Source organism: Syngnathus acus, chromosome 8, assembly GCF_901709675.1.
Source record: "Syngnathus acus chromosome 8, fSynAcu1.2, whole genome shotgun sequence".
In the NCBI taxonomy this organism is placed as follows: Eukaryota; Metazoa; Chordata; class Actinopteri; order Syngnathiformes; family Syngnathidae; genus Syngnathus; species Syngnathus acus.
Genome location: NC_051093.1, coordinates 3,223,770 through 3,240,896, shown reverse-complemented (window position 1 = coordinate 3,240,896; position 17,127 = coordinate 3,223,770). Strand labels below are relative to the sequence as shown.

At 51.8% G+C, this 17,127-nt stretch overlaps 1 protein-coding gene across 3 annotated transcripts; it reads right to left on the bottom strand.

Moving 5' to 3' along the window:
• Positions 1-1,353: 1,353 nt before the first annotated feature.
• Positions 1,354-12,790, bottom strand: LOC119125704 (caskin-2-like). Of its 3 annotated transcripts, none has more exons than XM_037256483.1 (21): positions 12,500-12,790; positions 11,326-11,500; positions 8,503-8,554; positions 7,465-7,562; positions 7,239-7,384; positions 7,063-7,158; positions 6,840-6,970; positions 6,501-6,609; positions 6,179-6,287; positions 5,931-6,025; positions 5,629-5,746; positions 5,160-5,291; positions 4,798-4,958; positions 4,673-4,736; positions 4,457-4,563; positions 4,263-4,373; positions 4,090-4,191; positions 3,873-4,011; positions 2,170-3,798; positions 1,691-1,970; positions 1,354-1,588 (listed from the first exon to the last, which is right to left on the bottom strand). In XM_037256483.1, exons 2-21 carry the CDS (start codon positions 11,417-11,419, stop codon positions 1,492-1,494), a joined length of 3,870 nt encoding a protein of 1,289 aa, XP_037112378.1. In that variant the 5' UTR covers positions 11,420-11,500; positions 12,500-12,790; the 3' UTR covers positions 1,354-1,491. The 3 variants fall into 3 exon arrangements, with proteins under 3 accessions (XP_037112378.1, XP_037112379.1, XP_037112380.1); XM_037256484.1 differs by having other exon boundaries at positions 1,354-1,585; XM_037256485.1 differs by lacking the exon at positions 5,160-5,291.
• Between the last annotated feature and the right edge of the window lie 4,337 nt (positions 12,791-17,127).

The window sequence follows — 17,127 nt, the reverse complement described above, 5'->3', positions numbered from 1 at the left end:
ATCACTGGCGAAGAAAGCTCAGCGCCGCCTGTACTTCCTGCGGAAGCTCAAGCGAGCTAGTGCTCCTCCGGCCGTCATGACTACATTCTACCGTGGCACCATTGAGAGCGTCCTCTCCAATTGTATCGCTGTTTGGGGTGGTAGCTGCACTGAATACAACAGGAGGACCCTGCAGCGCATAGTGAACACGGCTGGTAAGATTATTGGTGCTTCACTCCCCTCCCTGAAGGACATTTAGACCTCCCATCTCACCCCCAAAGCGACCACGATTGTGAGCGATGTGAGTCACCCCGCTCACTCTTTGTTTGATCTTCTGCCCTCTGGGAAGAGGTACAGGAGCCTGCGCTCCCGCACCACCAGGCTCACCAATAGCTTCATACTCCAGGCTGTTAGGATCCTGAACTCTCTCCCCCCTTCTGCGTAGCGTCCTGTACTTTTGCGCTATGTGATTCTGACTATGCTGTATGCACACTTGCTCCATTTTTGCTCCTCTTATTTATTATGTTATTTGTTTATTTATTATTTTATTCATCACTCTTATTCAGTGTTTGTGCCTTCTTGTTTTTATTTTTTTGTGTTGTTTACTTGTATGTATATTGTGTACTATGTCTCGTCACCTTGGGATAGTGGGAACGTAATTTCGATTTCTTTGTGTGTCTTGGCATGTGAAGAAATTGACAATAAAGCAGACTTTGACTTTGATCAAAAGTGGCGCGCAGAAAGACATCAAGACATTTTAGAAACATGTTAATAATCTGTACAGACTTTGGTTGAATAGATTTCTGTAGGAAATAAAGCTTAAATACGACAATAAAATCTACATACGTGCTTCCCTTTTAAAACTGGCAGCATCTTAACTCTTTCCCTACAGGACTCAAACAACAAGCATGTTTAGAAGAAACATTAGTTGAGGGTAAAAAGACATCATCCACACCAACGTGACCCCGCAAACATGCTAACGACCAGCTAACAGGCTTAGCCATGCTAATTGACATCGTAGCGAGTGGGGACGAGCATGCGATAGGACCGCTGGTGGCGAGGAAAGAGTTAAGACGACGCCTGAGGAAAGACGCAAGCTTGCCGACATCCGATGGCTGCGATTCTTAACCAAACCGTTTGCGTCGTTTCTCGGCTTCCTTCGGAAGTAAGAAAAAGTTTGAAATGTCTGGACGGGAGGAGGAAGTCTTTCCCTGTTTGTTGTCATTTCTTCCAGTGTTTTTGTCGACAAGTCTCTTGCATCATTTTGCCACCGGGAAGGGACCAAATGGACGGACGGCTTTGAGGTTTTGTGTCCTACGAACTGTCCTGGCTTTTACTCGAATAAATACTTTTCATTTTTATCATATTTGGACCTAGAAGTGAGGTCCCACTTTAGGTACGGAATGAAGAGTTGCTGTCTAGTTCCTGTCAGCACTTCACAATATAAGCGTGTTGATTAAGTGCTGCTGTTTGTGGTCATGCCACTGGCGTTTTTTCTCTTGACGGGCGCCTTCAGTCCAACATGGCGTCCAGCTGGTCGGCCAGGTCGTCAAACATATTCCCGATGTCGTCCAGGATGTTTCCTGCTGACTTGACCGTGTTGGCTCTGCTGGGAGCAAAACCCGACACGCATGTAAATAAAGACGGTTAAACAAAACACACATTGGCTGGCTTGCAGCGTTGACGGGAGTGTGAAAGTTCCTAGACGTACCCGTCACCCTGGTCCCGGTCCAGGATCAACTTCCTCTCAACGGCCTTGAGGGCCGCTGCAAGAGATGTGCTGGTCTCATCCAGTCGCTGCTGGGCCACCTCGGTCACGGCCGGACCTGCCGAAGTCTGAACTCTGGCGGCCGCTGGGGAGGAAGGGGCTGGGCAGAGAGGGGCCACCGACACCGGGGGGGGCCCGCGGGACGGAGACCATGGAGGTGACGCGGCACCGAAGGCCAGACTTTGGACCACACTTACACTTACCGCCGGAGACCCGAGTCCAGCTGTCCCAGAGAGAAAAGTGAAAAATCAGCTTGTTGTGTTTGCGCCACCAAATATTCAAAAAGGGTGACGTTATTTTCCATTTCCGGCAGGATGAAATAAACCCACACGTTGTTAGCAAGGAACAAAACTGTGAAAAATACTTTGTGGAACGGATCAACGGCCAGAGTGATTTGGGAAGCGTGCTACCAATCACGTTACCTTGTGCTGCCAGCAGGCTGTGCCGTACAGGCTTGGGGGCCACAAGCGGTTTGGGAGACGACAGAGGTTTGAGAGGGGTCCCCATGTCCATCCTTAAACAGACTTCCTCCGGGTTCCTCTCCTTGGCGTCAGCCTCGGCCTCAGGTTGGGGCCGCTCTTTGGAGGGGGATCCTTCGTCTTTGTCTTTGGGTTTGTGTCGCCGCTTGACCGTGTCCGATTCTTTCAGGTTGAACTCGGGGACTTCGAGGCTCTTGGCAGCGACGACCTTGTCGGGAGGCTCCAGCACGGCCTCGGCCCGAGGGGGTCCCGGGGCCCCGGCTTTGGGCCTCTGCTTGATGGTCAGGTTTCCCTCCTCGGCGAAGGGAATGCACTCACTGGAGCTGTTGTGAGGTGACCGCGAACCCTTGACGTCAGCTTCCTCCGTGTCCGACTTGTCTGGCTCGTGCGCGCTCTGCGCCCTCCTCCTCGCCCCTGGGGTCTCTTTGGATTCGTCGGCAGACGATGCCTGTGGATCGGGGTCACGTTTGGGATCCGGAGGGTTTTGTGTTTCTGCACTTGCTTCCAGGGAGGCCGCTATGGTCCTGACGCTTCCTGGGCTGTCAGTCACCACGCCGCCCGATGATGTCAACACGGCGCCATCGCTCACAACGCTGGCCACTGACACGGTTTTGCTGTCGGTCACCAGGCCGCTGCCGACCGTCGTTGACGCGGTGCTGCTGTCGCTCAGCTCGCCGCTGGTGGTGCTGCTCACTGAGCTCAGCCTCTTTGGAGGGGGCGGCGGGGGTCCTTTTTTCCGCGCTCGCACGGCAAAAGACTGACTGCGGCCTACGTTGGTGCTCCTCTCCAGACCGGACGGCATCCGAGCCGTCTGAGCGCGGCTGTGTTTGCGACTTAGGGTGGCGTATGAAGGCACGTTTCCAGAGGGGGGCGCCAGCTCGTCGTCATCCTCGTCAGGTTCGCCGTCCGATAGAGCGTAGCGGTTCAGACTGTGGGTCCGTTTCTTGGGAAGCGCCAGAGTCCGGCTGTGCTCCTGGGGTCCGGCAGACGCGTCTGGGCGGTGAGAGTGCAGGTAGTTGAAGCCCTTCAACGCCGGCGAGCCGTGAGGGGACGAGCCGTGAGAGCGGGACACTTTGGGTTTGGCGGGGACGGCGGGGTACTTGAATACGGTGGCCGTTCCCAGGGGAACCAGCTTGTGGACGGGTCTCTGGTCCCGGCCCTCTGGGACGTTCCTGTCTCTGGCGGGGCTGCCGTCGAAGCTCTCCTGGGACCGGCCGTGGGCGGTGACGGAAGCGGGTTCTTGGAAATGTCCAGAGCCTCGGGAACGGGTCTCAACGCCGTCCCGGCCTTGGGACGAGCCCACCGCGTTTCCGACGTCCTCGCAGTCGGCGTAGTAGCCAGACATGGCCGACTGCAGCTCGGCACTCAGCTCACTGTCCTGGAAGGTCATCATGGTCTTTGGGGTGCGGGGGGACGAGCACTCCCCGCCGGCGTCCGGCGGCTCGATGGTCACTACGTGCAGCGCTCCGGGAGCTTTGCGCCGCATCGTTCCCTGGCCGGATTCGGCCTGAACGATGGCTCGGTGGATATCGCACAGCTTCTTCACTGCCAACATCAACTTCTTCTGGTGGCCTGTGGACCAAAGGCAAGCAGTCAAGACAGGAAAATTGATTGTCACCCATATTGCAGGGGGTTTGTGGTCTCACCCAGTTTTGTGATGCCAATCTCTTGCAGGTCTTCCCACGTCAGGTCTTTGACGATGCCGATGCTGTCGTAGCCGTTTTCCGAGAGTCTTTTCAGGTACTGCGGGAGGCCGATGGCAGCGAGCCACTCGCTGAGCTCCGACTGCAATGCAAGCGCACTCGAGTCACGCTCGGCACTACGCTCGGAGGCTCTCGGGGCCTTGCCACCGTGTCTGCTCACCGGGATGTACTCTGGAAGCCACTCGGGAATGTTCAGCTTGTTGATCTCCATGGAGATTTTCTTGCGGTGTCCCGGTTTGGTCACGCCAACGGCCGTCAGATCCTGAAGGCCAATCGATGACGGTCGTTAATTAGTTTGTAAGGAGTCAATGCAACAGGAAAGCGTTTCTTCACCTCAGGCGTCATCCTGCTGATGGTGGGGACATCGTAACCGGCACTAATGAAGTTCCCCGCATACTGCTCCAACTGGAAGTCGCTCAGCCACTCGAAGATGGCCTCGGCGTCCTCAACCGCGAGAAAGTCATCACACAGCGCTTACGTCATCATCAACTTCATCGCCGTATTCACGATCGAGTACAATTCCTTACCTTGCCGTCCAGCAGCTGCTGAGGACGAAAAAACTGCTGCTGGGTGAAGAAGGTCTGCTCCGCCGCTTGCTGCACCGTCACCGTCGGCCTTCGGGGGGTGTCGGCACCTGCGTGGAAGACAACAAAAGTTGACAAGAGGGCATAAGAAGAACGCAGAGAATAAAGAGGAAGAGACGATGAAGAGAGCGTAGGGGAAAGAGGATGACGATGGGGAACCTGCGTGGTGCTGAGGCTGCTTGCTCGAGTGCGAGGCTCCACAATCAGCAACGGACGACGCCACCTGCCAAGGCAAAGCGCAATCGGAAAACTGTCCCGCCGTGACGTTGACGTGCGGGGTGTACCTTGTCATGGTGAGCGGCGGTGGCGGCGGTCCCATTGTGGGCGTTGCTTAGCGTGTTGTTATTGTTGAGCGTGTTGTTGTTGTTGCTTTCGGTGCTCTGGCCGCTGCCAGCGCTGCGTGTGCTGCCCACGCTCTCGCTGCTCCCCACGCTGCTGCGGTCTCCTGATGAGCGCACGACAAACACAGTTCCTCAAAACGCGTCATAAGACGGTGCGCTGTGGGAGGGGGGCACCGTCACGAGACTCCGGTCGTTAAGCTTCTCACGTATACGGACAAACATCAGGCAAAGTGTTTGCCGGGGAGTTGCTGTTTGCCGCGCACGTGTGAAGTCAGTCGGCGTGGTGAGACGTTACGTCTGTGTACCTGCGGGTGGGGCGGGGGGGATGCACAAGGAGTAGGAGTCGTCAACGTGAGGGGTTGAGCTGAGGCCGGCGGCCAGGGCGGCTCTGGACCGGCGACGAACGGGTAGGGAGGCGTGTCGGGAGAGGGTGCCCCCTACAGGGTGGGGGAGGCCAATCAAACGGCCGGTTAGAGCAGTGCTTCACAACCGCAACTCAGCCAAGGCACATTTTTGACACGAGAAAAACATTTGAAACAATGTTTTCACTTCTTGGTGGTGGAGTTGACTATATTGACTTTTTGATCCATTTTGTTTGGCTGTGTGCTGTGCGATTTTTCCCATGTCAAATATGTGCCTCGGCTCAGTTGTATTTTGGGTTAACAGTGCGTGAGAGGTCAAAGGTGAGGGGAAGCCCATGCAGGAAGCACGCGGAACGACTGGAATGATGTGCTTAGTTTGAAGCTAAATCACGTGATTGGCATCGGGCCTCACCGACTCGCCGGCTGATGACCTCGACGATGGAGGGCGGGAAGAAGCCCACGCGGTCCGTCCCCCGCTGGTTGTCGTGGATGTGACCTTTCCATCGCCCGTCGGCGTGCTGCTCCAGAACCTGCCGCCGGTGCCGTGTTAGCTTAGCACACCAGCTTCTACTTCCACTTACAAGTTTGCGTCATTGTTTGAATTAGATGAACTTCGCTTTGCGTCAAATTGACTTGGCCGGACAACATATCGAGTCCGAGGACTGGGCTGAGCTGAGCTTGTTGAAGGCTGCAAGAGCGGAACAGTCATCTCACCGTGATCACGTCTCCGGCGCGGACGTTGAGGGCGGTGGGATCGTGAAGGTTCCACAAGTCCTTCAGCGCCCGCACCTGCAGGACCCCCGTCGCGTCTGCGGGGCCAACGGGTAGACAGTGACCTCACAGTGACCTCAGGGTGCCCTCACTTTGACCCCCAGTGCTCGCCAAGTCAATTAACATTCAAACAAGGCTTACACGACGCACTTGTCATGACATGCAAGAACTACACACACAACTAAACACACCTCTGAGCAGTTGCTTGATGTCTCGACTGGCGTGTGAGGTTGTGAACTGGTTGACGATGTCGAGTGCTGTCTGGTTGTATGTGTTTCTGATGTTCACGTCGACGCCGGCCTAGAAGCGCACGCACACACAGGCGTGCATACATAGGCGTCACAAACTCACACATGCACAAAGAGTTGTGAGGAGCGTTTGAAGCATCAGCAAAGTGGGTCAGGCCGCCTGCAGCCCGACAACGTCTCTTGAAAATGATGAAGCGGCATGAGCGGCACGAGCGACACGAGCGGCCGTCACAGCGGCAGCAGGCAGGCACGCCGGGGAACTCACATCTAGCAGCAGCCGCACCACCTCGGTCTTGCCGTAGAGGGCGGCCTCGTGCAGGGCGGTGCCTGACTTGGTGGTGGCGTTGATGTCGATGCCCGCCTTCAGCAGCAGCCTATGCATGCACGTACGCACACGCACACACACACACACACACACACACACACACACACATACACACAGAGTACACGCTAAGCTTGTAGGCTTCAGACAGTCTGCATGTGCAAGGCAAATGGATAAATTAATTTCCTAGCTGATCGGGCGTGAGGCAGGATACACCCCGGGCAGCTCGCCAGTCACTGTCATGTTGCTCAAGATGGACCCGGCGGTGAGTGGCACGCTCACCCAATGACGTCCTTGTGGCCGTTGCGAGCGGCGAGGTGCAGTGGCGTGGTGAAGGCCGAGTCGCTGGGCTCCTTGCGTTCGCCCTCCAAAAGCGCCGCCACCATATTGCTACTCAAAAGCAGCTGGGCCACCTGACACCCACACCCACAGCACTTATTATCGCACAACTATGCGGGTCCACAACTTAAAAATCTTCATTGAGCGGCCGTACACACACGCTGACCTTGACGCGGCCGAACTCGCAGGCGAGGTCGAGCGGTGTCTTCTTGGCCTTGTTGACCAGGCACGGGTTGGACTGGTGCTGCAGGAGCATCTCAGACTGAAAGCAAAAGACGGCTTTCTTTCACTCGGGGCACTTAGCGGAGGCGGCGGGCGGTAGCGGGACGCCGGCTGGCTCACCACGTGGTAATGTCCGTACTGCGCGGCCAGGTGCAGAGGGATGTGGCCATCCAGCGAGACGCCGTTGACGGACGCTCCCGAACGCAGCAGCAGCAGCACCGACTCCGACTTGCCCTGCCACGCCGCGTAATGCAGCGGGCGCATTCCTGCAAACATGGCAGCGACGTTGTTACGGGTGGGAATCATAGAACGGAACTGATGATGAAGCAGAGCCGTGCAGTCCTACCGTTGCTGTCCTTGACATCGACGACGGCCTGGGCCTCCAGCAGCGCCGCCAGCAGCTCGCCGCTGCCCGTCAGGGCGGCGTGATGCAATGCCGAGAAGCTGCTCGCCAAAAACAAAGCAAGCAGCATATGAGTTTTTCAAACCAAAAGCAGCCACCACACCTGACCCCAATTGCCTTATTTAATGGAATTGAGAATTATTAATCCATCCCCAAAATATGATGTTGATAAACACAATAAAAATGTCTCCTTTGTTCCTATTGTGAAATCCAAGCCCAGAAGCAGACACACCTTGACAAGATTCCAGGTGATTGTCATGGTCATGCATGCACACACACGTTAGAATATTTTATTCATGGTGCGTTTGTAATGAATAGAGGTAATTATATAAGTTTATAAGTCCTATAGAATGTGTGCGTCTGTGTGTGCAAGAATGCAGCGGAAGCAGGGACATGTGACCTGACATGACCAAAGGCGCTGTTGCGTAACACCACCATTCAAGCGGCCACGACAACAAAGATGGCCACTGGCGAAAGAGCCACTAATGGGAAAACACACACACGGAGGCGCGCCCACACAAACAATCAATCATCTGTGAAAATCCCTCTTTGCGTATCATTGGGGGGGATCTTCATCCCTGCCAGCAAACAATGCCTGACACACTTTCTTGAAAAGCCCCCCCATCCCCTTCCAGGTGAATCATCATGTGTAAGTCATCTGTTTGCATGGAAGAGTGGAAGGGAAAGGGGAAACTGCCTGAGGTGGGGGGGAGGTGTTGATCTGTTGTCGTGGAGACCCTTGAGGAATGGGTCTCGGTCAACATGGCGACACAAGCAGCTGGCGAACACTTGTTGCCTTTTTTGTTGCAGCTAGAAAATCCCAATCGTACTTCTCGCCAATCACGAGCTACTGCTTGTTGCTAGGTGGACGAAACCCGGTTTGAAAGCTCAATCAGGTCTTGAGTGAAGAAATGGACAGACAAGTGTGCAAGCATGTGTGTGTGTGTGGGGGGGCGTGCGTGTGTGTGTGTTTGTGATTACCCATCTGCATCTTGGTAGTTGATGTTGAGTCGCTTTGTGGATCCTAAAAGTTCTGCAAGAACAAAAGGCAGAGAAACACCATCAGGAACTCAAACTGATCACAGGGGCGACCAGTCAGGAGGAATGTGGATCAATAGGAAAAAAATAAGAAAAGGAAAAATATAGCTTGCTGGCAGAATGCAGACACACACACGACTGCGATTGCAGAGATGGTGCAGGGCTCCCTGCGGTAATGCGCTTGGTGTAGCTTTGATAACCATGACCTGCTTTTCCTAATGAACCCCAAAAACAGCAGCACACTCTTCCTCCTCATCATCATGATGATCAAAGATGGTTTGTGTGCCTCCATGTTTTTTTTTTTCCCTCCTCTTCTAATCGCTCCCATCCATCTTTTGGTTGAGTCTCTAAGCTCTGCCCTACCGAGAGCCTCGCAAAACTCGGATTGGTCAAAACGCTCTAAGTGTGCTTGCAATCATTGATCACACACCCAAGTTAGTCTTGAAAATTTATTTTGAAATATTTTGTGTACGGGGCAGGAGGCGAGCAGCTGTAGTCGCAGCTTTCAGCTTGTCACTTGCTCCTTCCTCCGCCTTCCTTCCTTCCTTCCTTCCTTCCTTCCTGCTGCTCACAAGAAAAAGTTGTGCCACAAGAATGCGGAGGACTAAAATTAGAGGCGCGCTTGGACCATCACGCTATCATTACGCGTCTACGCTGGCAAAACGCTTCCAATCCAAGTCTTTGACACCTTGGCGCTCTCATGCGTGTTGGACTTGTGGAGATAGGAAAACAAGTAGCGGGACACGGCTGACGTGTGGCCAAAGCAAAGCGCTGTCCATGCTTTGGACCTCTCATGACAAACTTTTCTTTCAACTGGACGTGTCCCGCTCCTGACCCCGCCGGCGTGTCAGCCGCCGCCTCTCGCAACCTTCACACTTGCCACCCCAACGCTATTGTTCCCACCGACAGGAAGTCGCCAATCATGGAGCGCTTCCTGCTTTGGAGAACCTTCCTTTCTTCTGATGTTCCACAGCAGTCGTGTGGAGACACGACTCCTGTGGGAAGGAAGGAGAACCGCTCGCCACTCGGGCCGTCCCGCCACGCCACTCGGGAAGCTCGCAAACACACGCCAGTTTTGTGGAATGTCTCACTTGCATGCTGATGTTTGATCACACGCACGCACGCACACACACACACACACACACACACGCACACGCACACGCACACGCACACGCACACGCACACGTGAGCATGTGACTTCCATGCCGTGTCCCAATTCCTGTCAAGTTGTCATCTTTCCTCATCCAACTCTTATCCCGCTACAGCAAAATTCCAAACCCCGCACAGACGATGAAAGGTGTCGCTCACATACCAGCACCATGACGTCATCATCTACTCGCACACATGCAAACAAACACACACAGGCGTGCACACACACACACACACACACTTGCTGAGATGGACGAGGTCGTGCGAGCAGCGATGCGTACATGAAGAGCCTTGAAAGCAGCCCAGGACAAGACAAAGCGCGCGGGCGAAGGGTGGAGGGCGACGTCACGGGCGAGCGCCCCAAGGCGAGGAGGAGACGAGCGACTCCTTCACATTCGCTCAACGTCATCATTAGCCCAACGCTTCTTCAACAAGTCTAGCACCAACCCCAACTCAATTGCCTTTTGACACGAGGACGTGCAGGTGAGCAAATGGAGCGCACCTTGGCTAGAAAGCGCAACATGAGACGTCTTCAATGTTTCGCCAGAAGGTGCGCTTCATTTGCCCTCCACACAGACCGGGAATGACTATCATCTTGTTCATTTTGGTTTTGGGTGCAGGTTTTACACTCATACAGTGGCCCCAATCACGTCTGGAGCGGTCAACAGTAGGGAGCGGACCCGGCCAGCCCCCAAAGTCCCACCTGCCAGCGACAGATCTTTTGTTTGCTCTCTCAGCTAAGAAGGAAAGAATGTCAGCGAGAAACGAGTGGCGACATGTCGCCTCAGCGTGGCTCACAAGCTAACCAGCTAACGTGTTGACTTGAGCGTAGTAAACACTTGGAGGCGGGGCCAAACGTCCGACTAGTGGGCCAGCATGCGTGGATCCGTTTGGAAGCTCGCTCACATGACGATGACGACGTTGGCGATATGAAATTGAAACGCTCTTCCGAGATGTCGTACCACTCTGCTTGAACTTGTCGACTGGCATGTTATCCAGAGAAACGATTGGACGGCAGATGATGCCAAAACAACCAAACAGTGACATTATCGCGCCAGTGGTCCCAACATGAAAACAAATGAGGACAATTGGGCTACTGGTTCATTTTGGGCTCATCTTGGAAGACTGGGTGCCAGAGTTATTTGATTACCTCATTTGCCAGCGTGTTGCAGCATATTTGTTTTGCAATTCCTTTTTTCTAGCTCGAGGGCTTACTTTGTGAGACAATAAAAACTTGATCGGCACATACCCCACCATTTATGTCAATTGCGGACCTGTCAAGCATTTGAGACTCTTTAGATAAGTGAATAGACGAGATCTCCTGAAAACGGTAGGCAATAAATTAAGCATGAAAAGTTTCCCCAGCCCTGGCTTAGCGTGTGCAAATATTGTGAAGTTCAGGTGAAGGCGCGTCTGATAAAGTCAGCGCAGCACCCCCCAACCTCGTTCCCGACGCTAATTCCTTAATCCTGGCGAGGCACCATCTGCGAGCTGTGAGGGGGATTCCAACAACACACGCTGGCAACAAACTTTGACTTTGGAATCCTTCAAGTATTCCCGAGTACTCCCAAAATGCTTCCACGCTTTCATGCTAACGAGGTGAAGGTTTCAACTTACTGCTCCTGCTGCTCTTCAGTTTGGCCAGAAGCTTGTGCGTGGACGGCAGGTCGCCGCTCTTCACCGCCTGCAGGAGGTCCTGCTCCTTCCCCATCCTGCTCACGTCACAGCGCTGCCGCCGCCTCAGCGCCGCCGCCTCAGCGCCGCATCACGACAAGACCCCACAGCTTCAGCGCTATAAGTGAATAATAACAATTGTAAAAATAAAAAAGCCTGAATGAAACTATTCAAACACTGAAATGGAAATGCTTAATCGATAAAACGGATGACATCATTTGAGACCATGACGTCATGTCATGAACGCACGAAGTCAATGCATTGACTGGCCGGATCACAAGGACGCATGTTGTTTTGTCGTTGACAAGGTTTTCACAAATTCCGAATCTTGTGGCAGGTGTCAAACTCAAACTCCGCCCACTGGCAGCCAATAAGCTGACATCTCTGTGCTCCTGGTTCTGATGCTTCCAAAACTGCCTTCGTTGCCGATAATGAACTTTCCTTCGGCGGCGACAAAGTTTTGGTATCAACACACGCTTGTTTTGGGAAGCTTTGACGCCGCGTTTCCCAGATGCGTGCGTTACGTAAGCGCCGAGATGAGCCGAGGCAAGCCAGGCCGTCGTCCCCGTTGGCAGACGTCAACGTTGTCCCAGTTTTTGTCCCGCTTTCCAGCGCAGGAACCTCCAGACAGTCAGCAAACAAAACACATCAAGTGCTTTGCGCTGCAAGAAGGCGCTCGAGTCCTACAAGAAATGTTCCACTTGAAGCTTCTGCTGCTTCCACTACAACTCCATCTCACAAGCTTGACACAAGGCGCATTCTTCACCAGTGTCAACGCTTCCAAGAGGAATTCGGCACCCTCCAAGCACTTTTGCTTTCCTCGTTCTCACACACACACACACACACACACACACACACATGTATATACATCGTTTTATTTGCATAATGATTCTGTCAGGCCCAAACACTTGCATTTATGTTTGACGTGACGCCAAGCAGCGTAAGCAGACTTGAATGGACGGAGGAAAGGGAGTGATATGAGGGGGGGGGGGGGGTCTTCCGAAGCGGACATGTCAGGGTGGGCACGTTAACATTTCGGAGATAGCTGATGGCCCAATTGTTTTGAAATGTTACCGTCGCTTATTTTCAAGGGAGAGCAAGGAAAAGTTGTCCGTACCTTTTCCGCCGCCGTGGGTTGGTTCAAGCCTCCCACGAGCGAGACGACATTCCCGACGGGTATTCTCGTCAAAGTGTCGATTGTTCGCCGTCCCTTTTGCGCCAAACGCCGCTTAATGTTCACCTTTCACTCCGCTACCGAACTCACGACGAATTCTAGCTTGTTTGGGAACTTTTCCTCCGCCTCTGCGCCACTTGTTCGGTTTCTCCTTCTTGTTGGCAGAGCGTTCTCTCTTTCCCTCTCTCTCGCTCGACCGCCGCCGCCACTCGAGACAGGCGTCAAGCTGTAGAGATGTCACACACCACATCCGGTCAGGACTTTGACATCGGAAATTGACACTTCAGCGTAAACGTTGCCGCTTATTTCGTGTCAAGAAAGAAAAAAACTTTCCAGTGCTTAAAATGGTCCAAATCATAACTCACAGCATTCTCCATCACGTTGCACCAGTTTTAGATACCGGATATATTTAAAAACAATGTTCATGATTATAATGGGAGACCAATTCTTGCTTGCCTAGTTCACCAAGTGGTCATGATAATTACGTCACATTAATATTTTTGTATTTTTTGTCACACGCACACGCGGGTATCGAACTCATGGTGCCTGGACCCAAGACAGGCGAGTGTCATGAGCGACCTCAATACCTTGTTTTTTTTCTCTTTTTTTTTTTTTTTTCCCCCCCCTTCGCACCGTCAATGCGGGATTCGAACTGACGATGACGGCACACAAGACAGGCGAGTGTACCCCTAGAGCGATCCATCTCGTCAAGCTGTCAATTGCGTTGCAGTGACGTCATTTCAAACAGGTTAGTAAAGGGGCGCCCTCTACTGTTTATCCACATAATTATTTTGGCGTTCCGAAAGTCTAATCAGACGCCGATTCAATAGGTGCGTGCGTGTGGAGATACAACACAAATTATGAAACAAATCAAAAGACAAAGTTGAGCAAGAGAAGATTTAATGCAAACGTGCAGGATGGATGAATAAAATAAATATATAAATAGGTGGTGTGATTCTATTGCGGTGCCTGTCACCAGCTGAAGCAGCTGTGGTGTCGTCGCAGGGCAGTCTTTAGGGCCCAGAGCACGTCCCGCCGCAGCATTGACCAACCACAGGTGGCGCTGTCCTAGGTGGGCAGAGAGAGCCAGTGAGACACGCCCCCACTGCTGTGATTTTGCAATTAAAGCAAGCCACAGAACAAATTCATCTCGGATGTCAAGTCACCACTGAACATGCGAGAGGTTAGGTGCCTTGGCTCAGAAAAGGCCATGGAAACATGGATGAAAGTTAGGCCCTTCCGAAAGTTACCTGCTGCTGAAGAAGAGTGCTCACGTTGCCAAAGTAGGCCGTGAAGCCGAGGTCAGGAGTCGCGGCGGTGGCGGGCAGCTGCAATCAACAAGAAGCCCGTTAATAAATAGGCGGAGTCAGCGGCTGTGAGGTGACGGCAGGGCGGAGTTACTCACACAGCCATCCTTATGCAGTAGGCGGTTTTGAAGGTTCTGAAAGTCGTCCAGTTTGCGGTGGTCCCACGCCAGTCCGCCTTCTCCGAGAGGTACGTCATAGTCCTCAAAAACCTGCTCCGCCGCCTGCAGCGAGTGGTGAAGTGCCCGTAACGCCTGGTGACACTGCAAACCCAAAATCGCACAGCAGCACCTTTATCACAACACGACTTCTTTTGGGTCATTTGGATGTGTTGTAGGTTTGCGCTTGAGCTCACCTGAGTGCTGTTGGCGATGGCAGCGCGAGGAAAGGTGGCATTGATGTTGTACGGCAGGCAGTGGACAGGAAACAGCGCCCCCTATAGGACAGAAACAGCATGCTGGTCCCAATAGCTCAAAAGGACGCTCAAGGTTGCAAGGTGGGCACCTACCAGGTCTCGGAGCAGGTTCTGGGCTTCCATGACTACGTGTCCAGGGATTTTGCAAGCTGGCACAGCCGCCGTCATCACGTTGACACTGCACAGCTGTAGGCTCAGGACCACCACAGCGACAATCGAGGTCCATATGGACCTGGTGCTCCAGACAGTCATGATGGTTCAGATGGTTCCGGCAGGTGGAGGTGCGCTGTGGAAATCGGCAGACTGAGCACATATCCGCATGGGTCACCAGTTACAGCAGTCCGTCCTGGTCCGGATCCAAACCTCAAGACGGTCTGGGTCAGGACCAGGATCGAGATGTGTACGTTGCGCCAGGTGACTAAGTGTTGGATGGTCGGCCTGACCAAGGGCCTCATAATTTACGAGTTGGAGCCCCTTGTTTCAACGAATCGAGCTCAAAAGAATTCATTTAACTCCCTTCCTTTCTTATCTCACTAGCTATGAGCAGAGCTCTTGAAAAAGTTCTCTGTTTAGTTCAAAGGAACTTTCTCTTCTAATCAACTCTGTAACTTTTATCTATGGATTGTTGTTGATCGAGACTGTTTGTCTTTAAGTGTTAAAGAAAAGACATATCTGTTGAAGTAGTTGCATATAAGTTATCCCATATTTATTCAATATTAGTATTGTGTGAAAAGTCTAGTTGCATTGTTCCACAGGAAAATGGCACTCAACGCGTTTCGAGATATCTAATCAAGGACGAGTCAGCCAACTGGCTGAGGAGTAACAGGACAGACTCTGCACTGCTGGAGTCACGAATGGTCTAAGGCCTCGCACCACATAACATTCGTTAGCTAATCAGCTAGCTTTTAGTGTCGCAACGCTTTTGTAACCAGGGCAACCAAAACATTAAAAAGAGGAGAATTAGTGGAGACTGTAACTGAGCCTTCTCCGTAATTCTCCTCGCGAGTAAAACGAATACTCCTTTTAGCCCGCACGAACGATGACGCATTCCACTTTGCCCGTAAGAGCGACCGATGTGGGAGGGGACCTGGCAGTGAACCCTGAGGAACACCCGACATCGTCCTTTCACAGCAACCTCCTCTCACTAATTTTCCGCTTCGACGTCATCGGAAGTGACGCTGCATTTCGGGAGGAAAACCCGCGAGCGATTACGCTTTTCGACAATTGTGGTTCTTAACGGAAAATATTAGCTCTCCTCACACGGCCGCTCCCCGTCTTCATCTTTGGTAAGCCTGCTAAAAGTTTCACAATTAATGCAACACGACTCACTACGAAAACGCGCACACTCATAAGGAAACATGGATTCGATTCGTCAAATGATATTTTAATAACGCACACGTTTAAGCAGAATGTTGGCATACAGTGTCAACAATGATAAAAATAATAATTCTGATTATGGCTTGATTAGTTATACAATATTTGTTGTAATTGTAATTATGTGAATTATTATTATTATTTGTACTTTTATTATTATTAGTGTGATCATAGCTTCTTTTTGTCCTTTCTGAACCTGAAATGTCTCTTATTTTGAAATTCTTTGGTAGAATTTTTAACGATGTAACGCAAAGTGACTTATCTTGGGGATGAAATTCGCCCCGGACATCAATCGAGCTTCCTCGCCCAAAGGTTAGCATACAAGTCAGTCGTCCTTTCACAACCATCCCATGACAAACGACTTACCGGTGGTCTTGCGGGTTCTGGAGATCTCGAAGGTCTCAAAGGTCCTGGAGTTGTCGGTTGTGTCAAGAGTGTGGGTGCACATGCGTCTTTTAAGGGGGACGGTGCTGTTGCGGGCCTCCATCTCTTCTGAATTCTTAGAAATTGGGAAATTTCCACCTTGATTTTCATTTCTATTTTCTAATTCCATCTTGTTGAGGAAACACTGAAGCACATGAAACACCCAAGCCACTATCAGCATCATCATCATCATCATCATCAAGGGAGAAAACTGCATATGAAACCAATGACAAAAGTTGTGATGTGATTTGATGAGTAGTGGTCACAGAAGACGCTGGACGTGAAATGAGTTTCTAAGGAAACGGGATGCTGCTTTGCTGAGTTAGACTATGCGAGAAAGCGTTAAAAAACTCGATAAAAGCCTTTGCGTGCTTTCCAGCGGACGCCTGATGTCACCACGCACATGTGCTCACACGCACCGCTTTTCCCTTTTGACATGTTTACTGCGAAGACCTCAAAAGGAAGTCGACCTTTAGACGGAAAAGAAACAGCGCACACTCGCAAGGACGCACAGATGATCTAGACATTTCAACGACTGCTAGCTGTTAGCGCTAAATGGCTGAGGAGTCTTCTCCTGTTCTGATGGCCAAGCTTTGACCTGCACTTCACTTCCTGTCCAGCCCATCTACCATCTCAGCCACTTCCTGTCTGATGTCAGACCACCATCAACTAATACAGCACGTGTGCGTGCTTTAGCACACAATCAATTGTTATAACGTCACAGCTGCCCCCTCCATGCCTGCGGGGGCTGTTAGCTTTTAGGGTTACTGTGGAAAATAGGTTGGTGTTAGCTAGAAAATCAATATGCTCATATTTCATTAATTAAAGTGCACGAGCATACATTTACATACACCCAATCATTGATTAAAATGCACAAGTATATATATTCTAATTTAGAAGTCACTTTACTTGTACAACGTCTCTTATTGGAAATTTTTGGGGAATGTGTTTGAATAACATTCGTAGGCGATACATATGGCTCAATGGCTTTAAATGATGTTTTATAATTGTAACTACCGCCTGATGTTTTCTTGAACTGCTTCATGTTTGTTTGT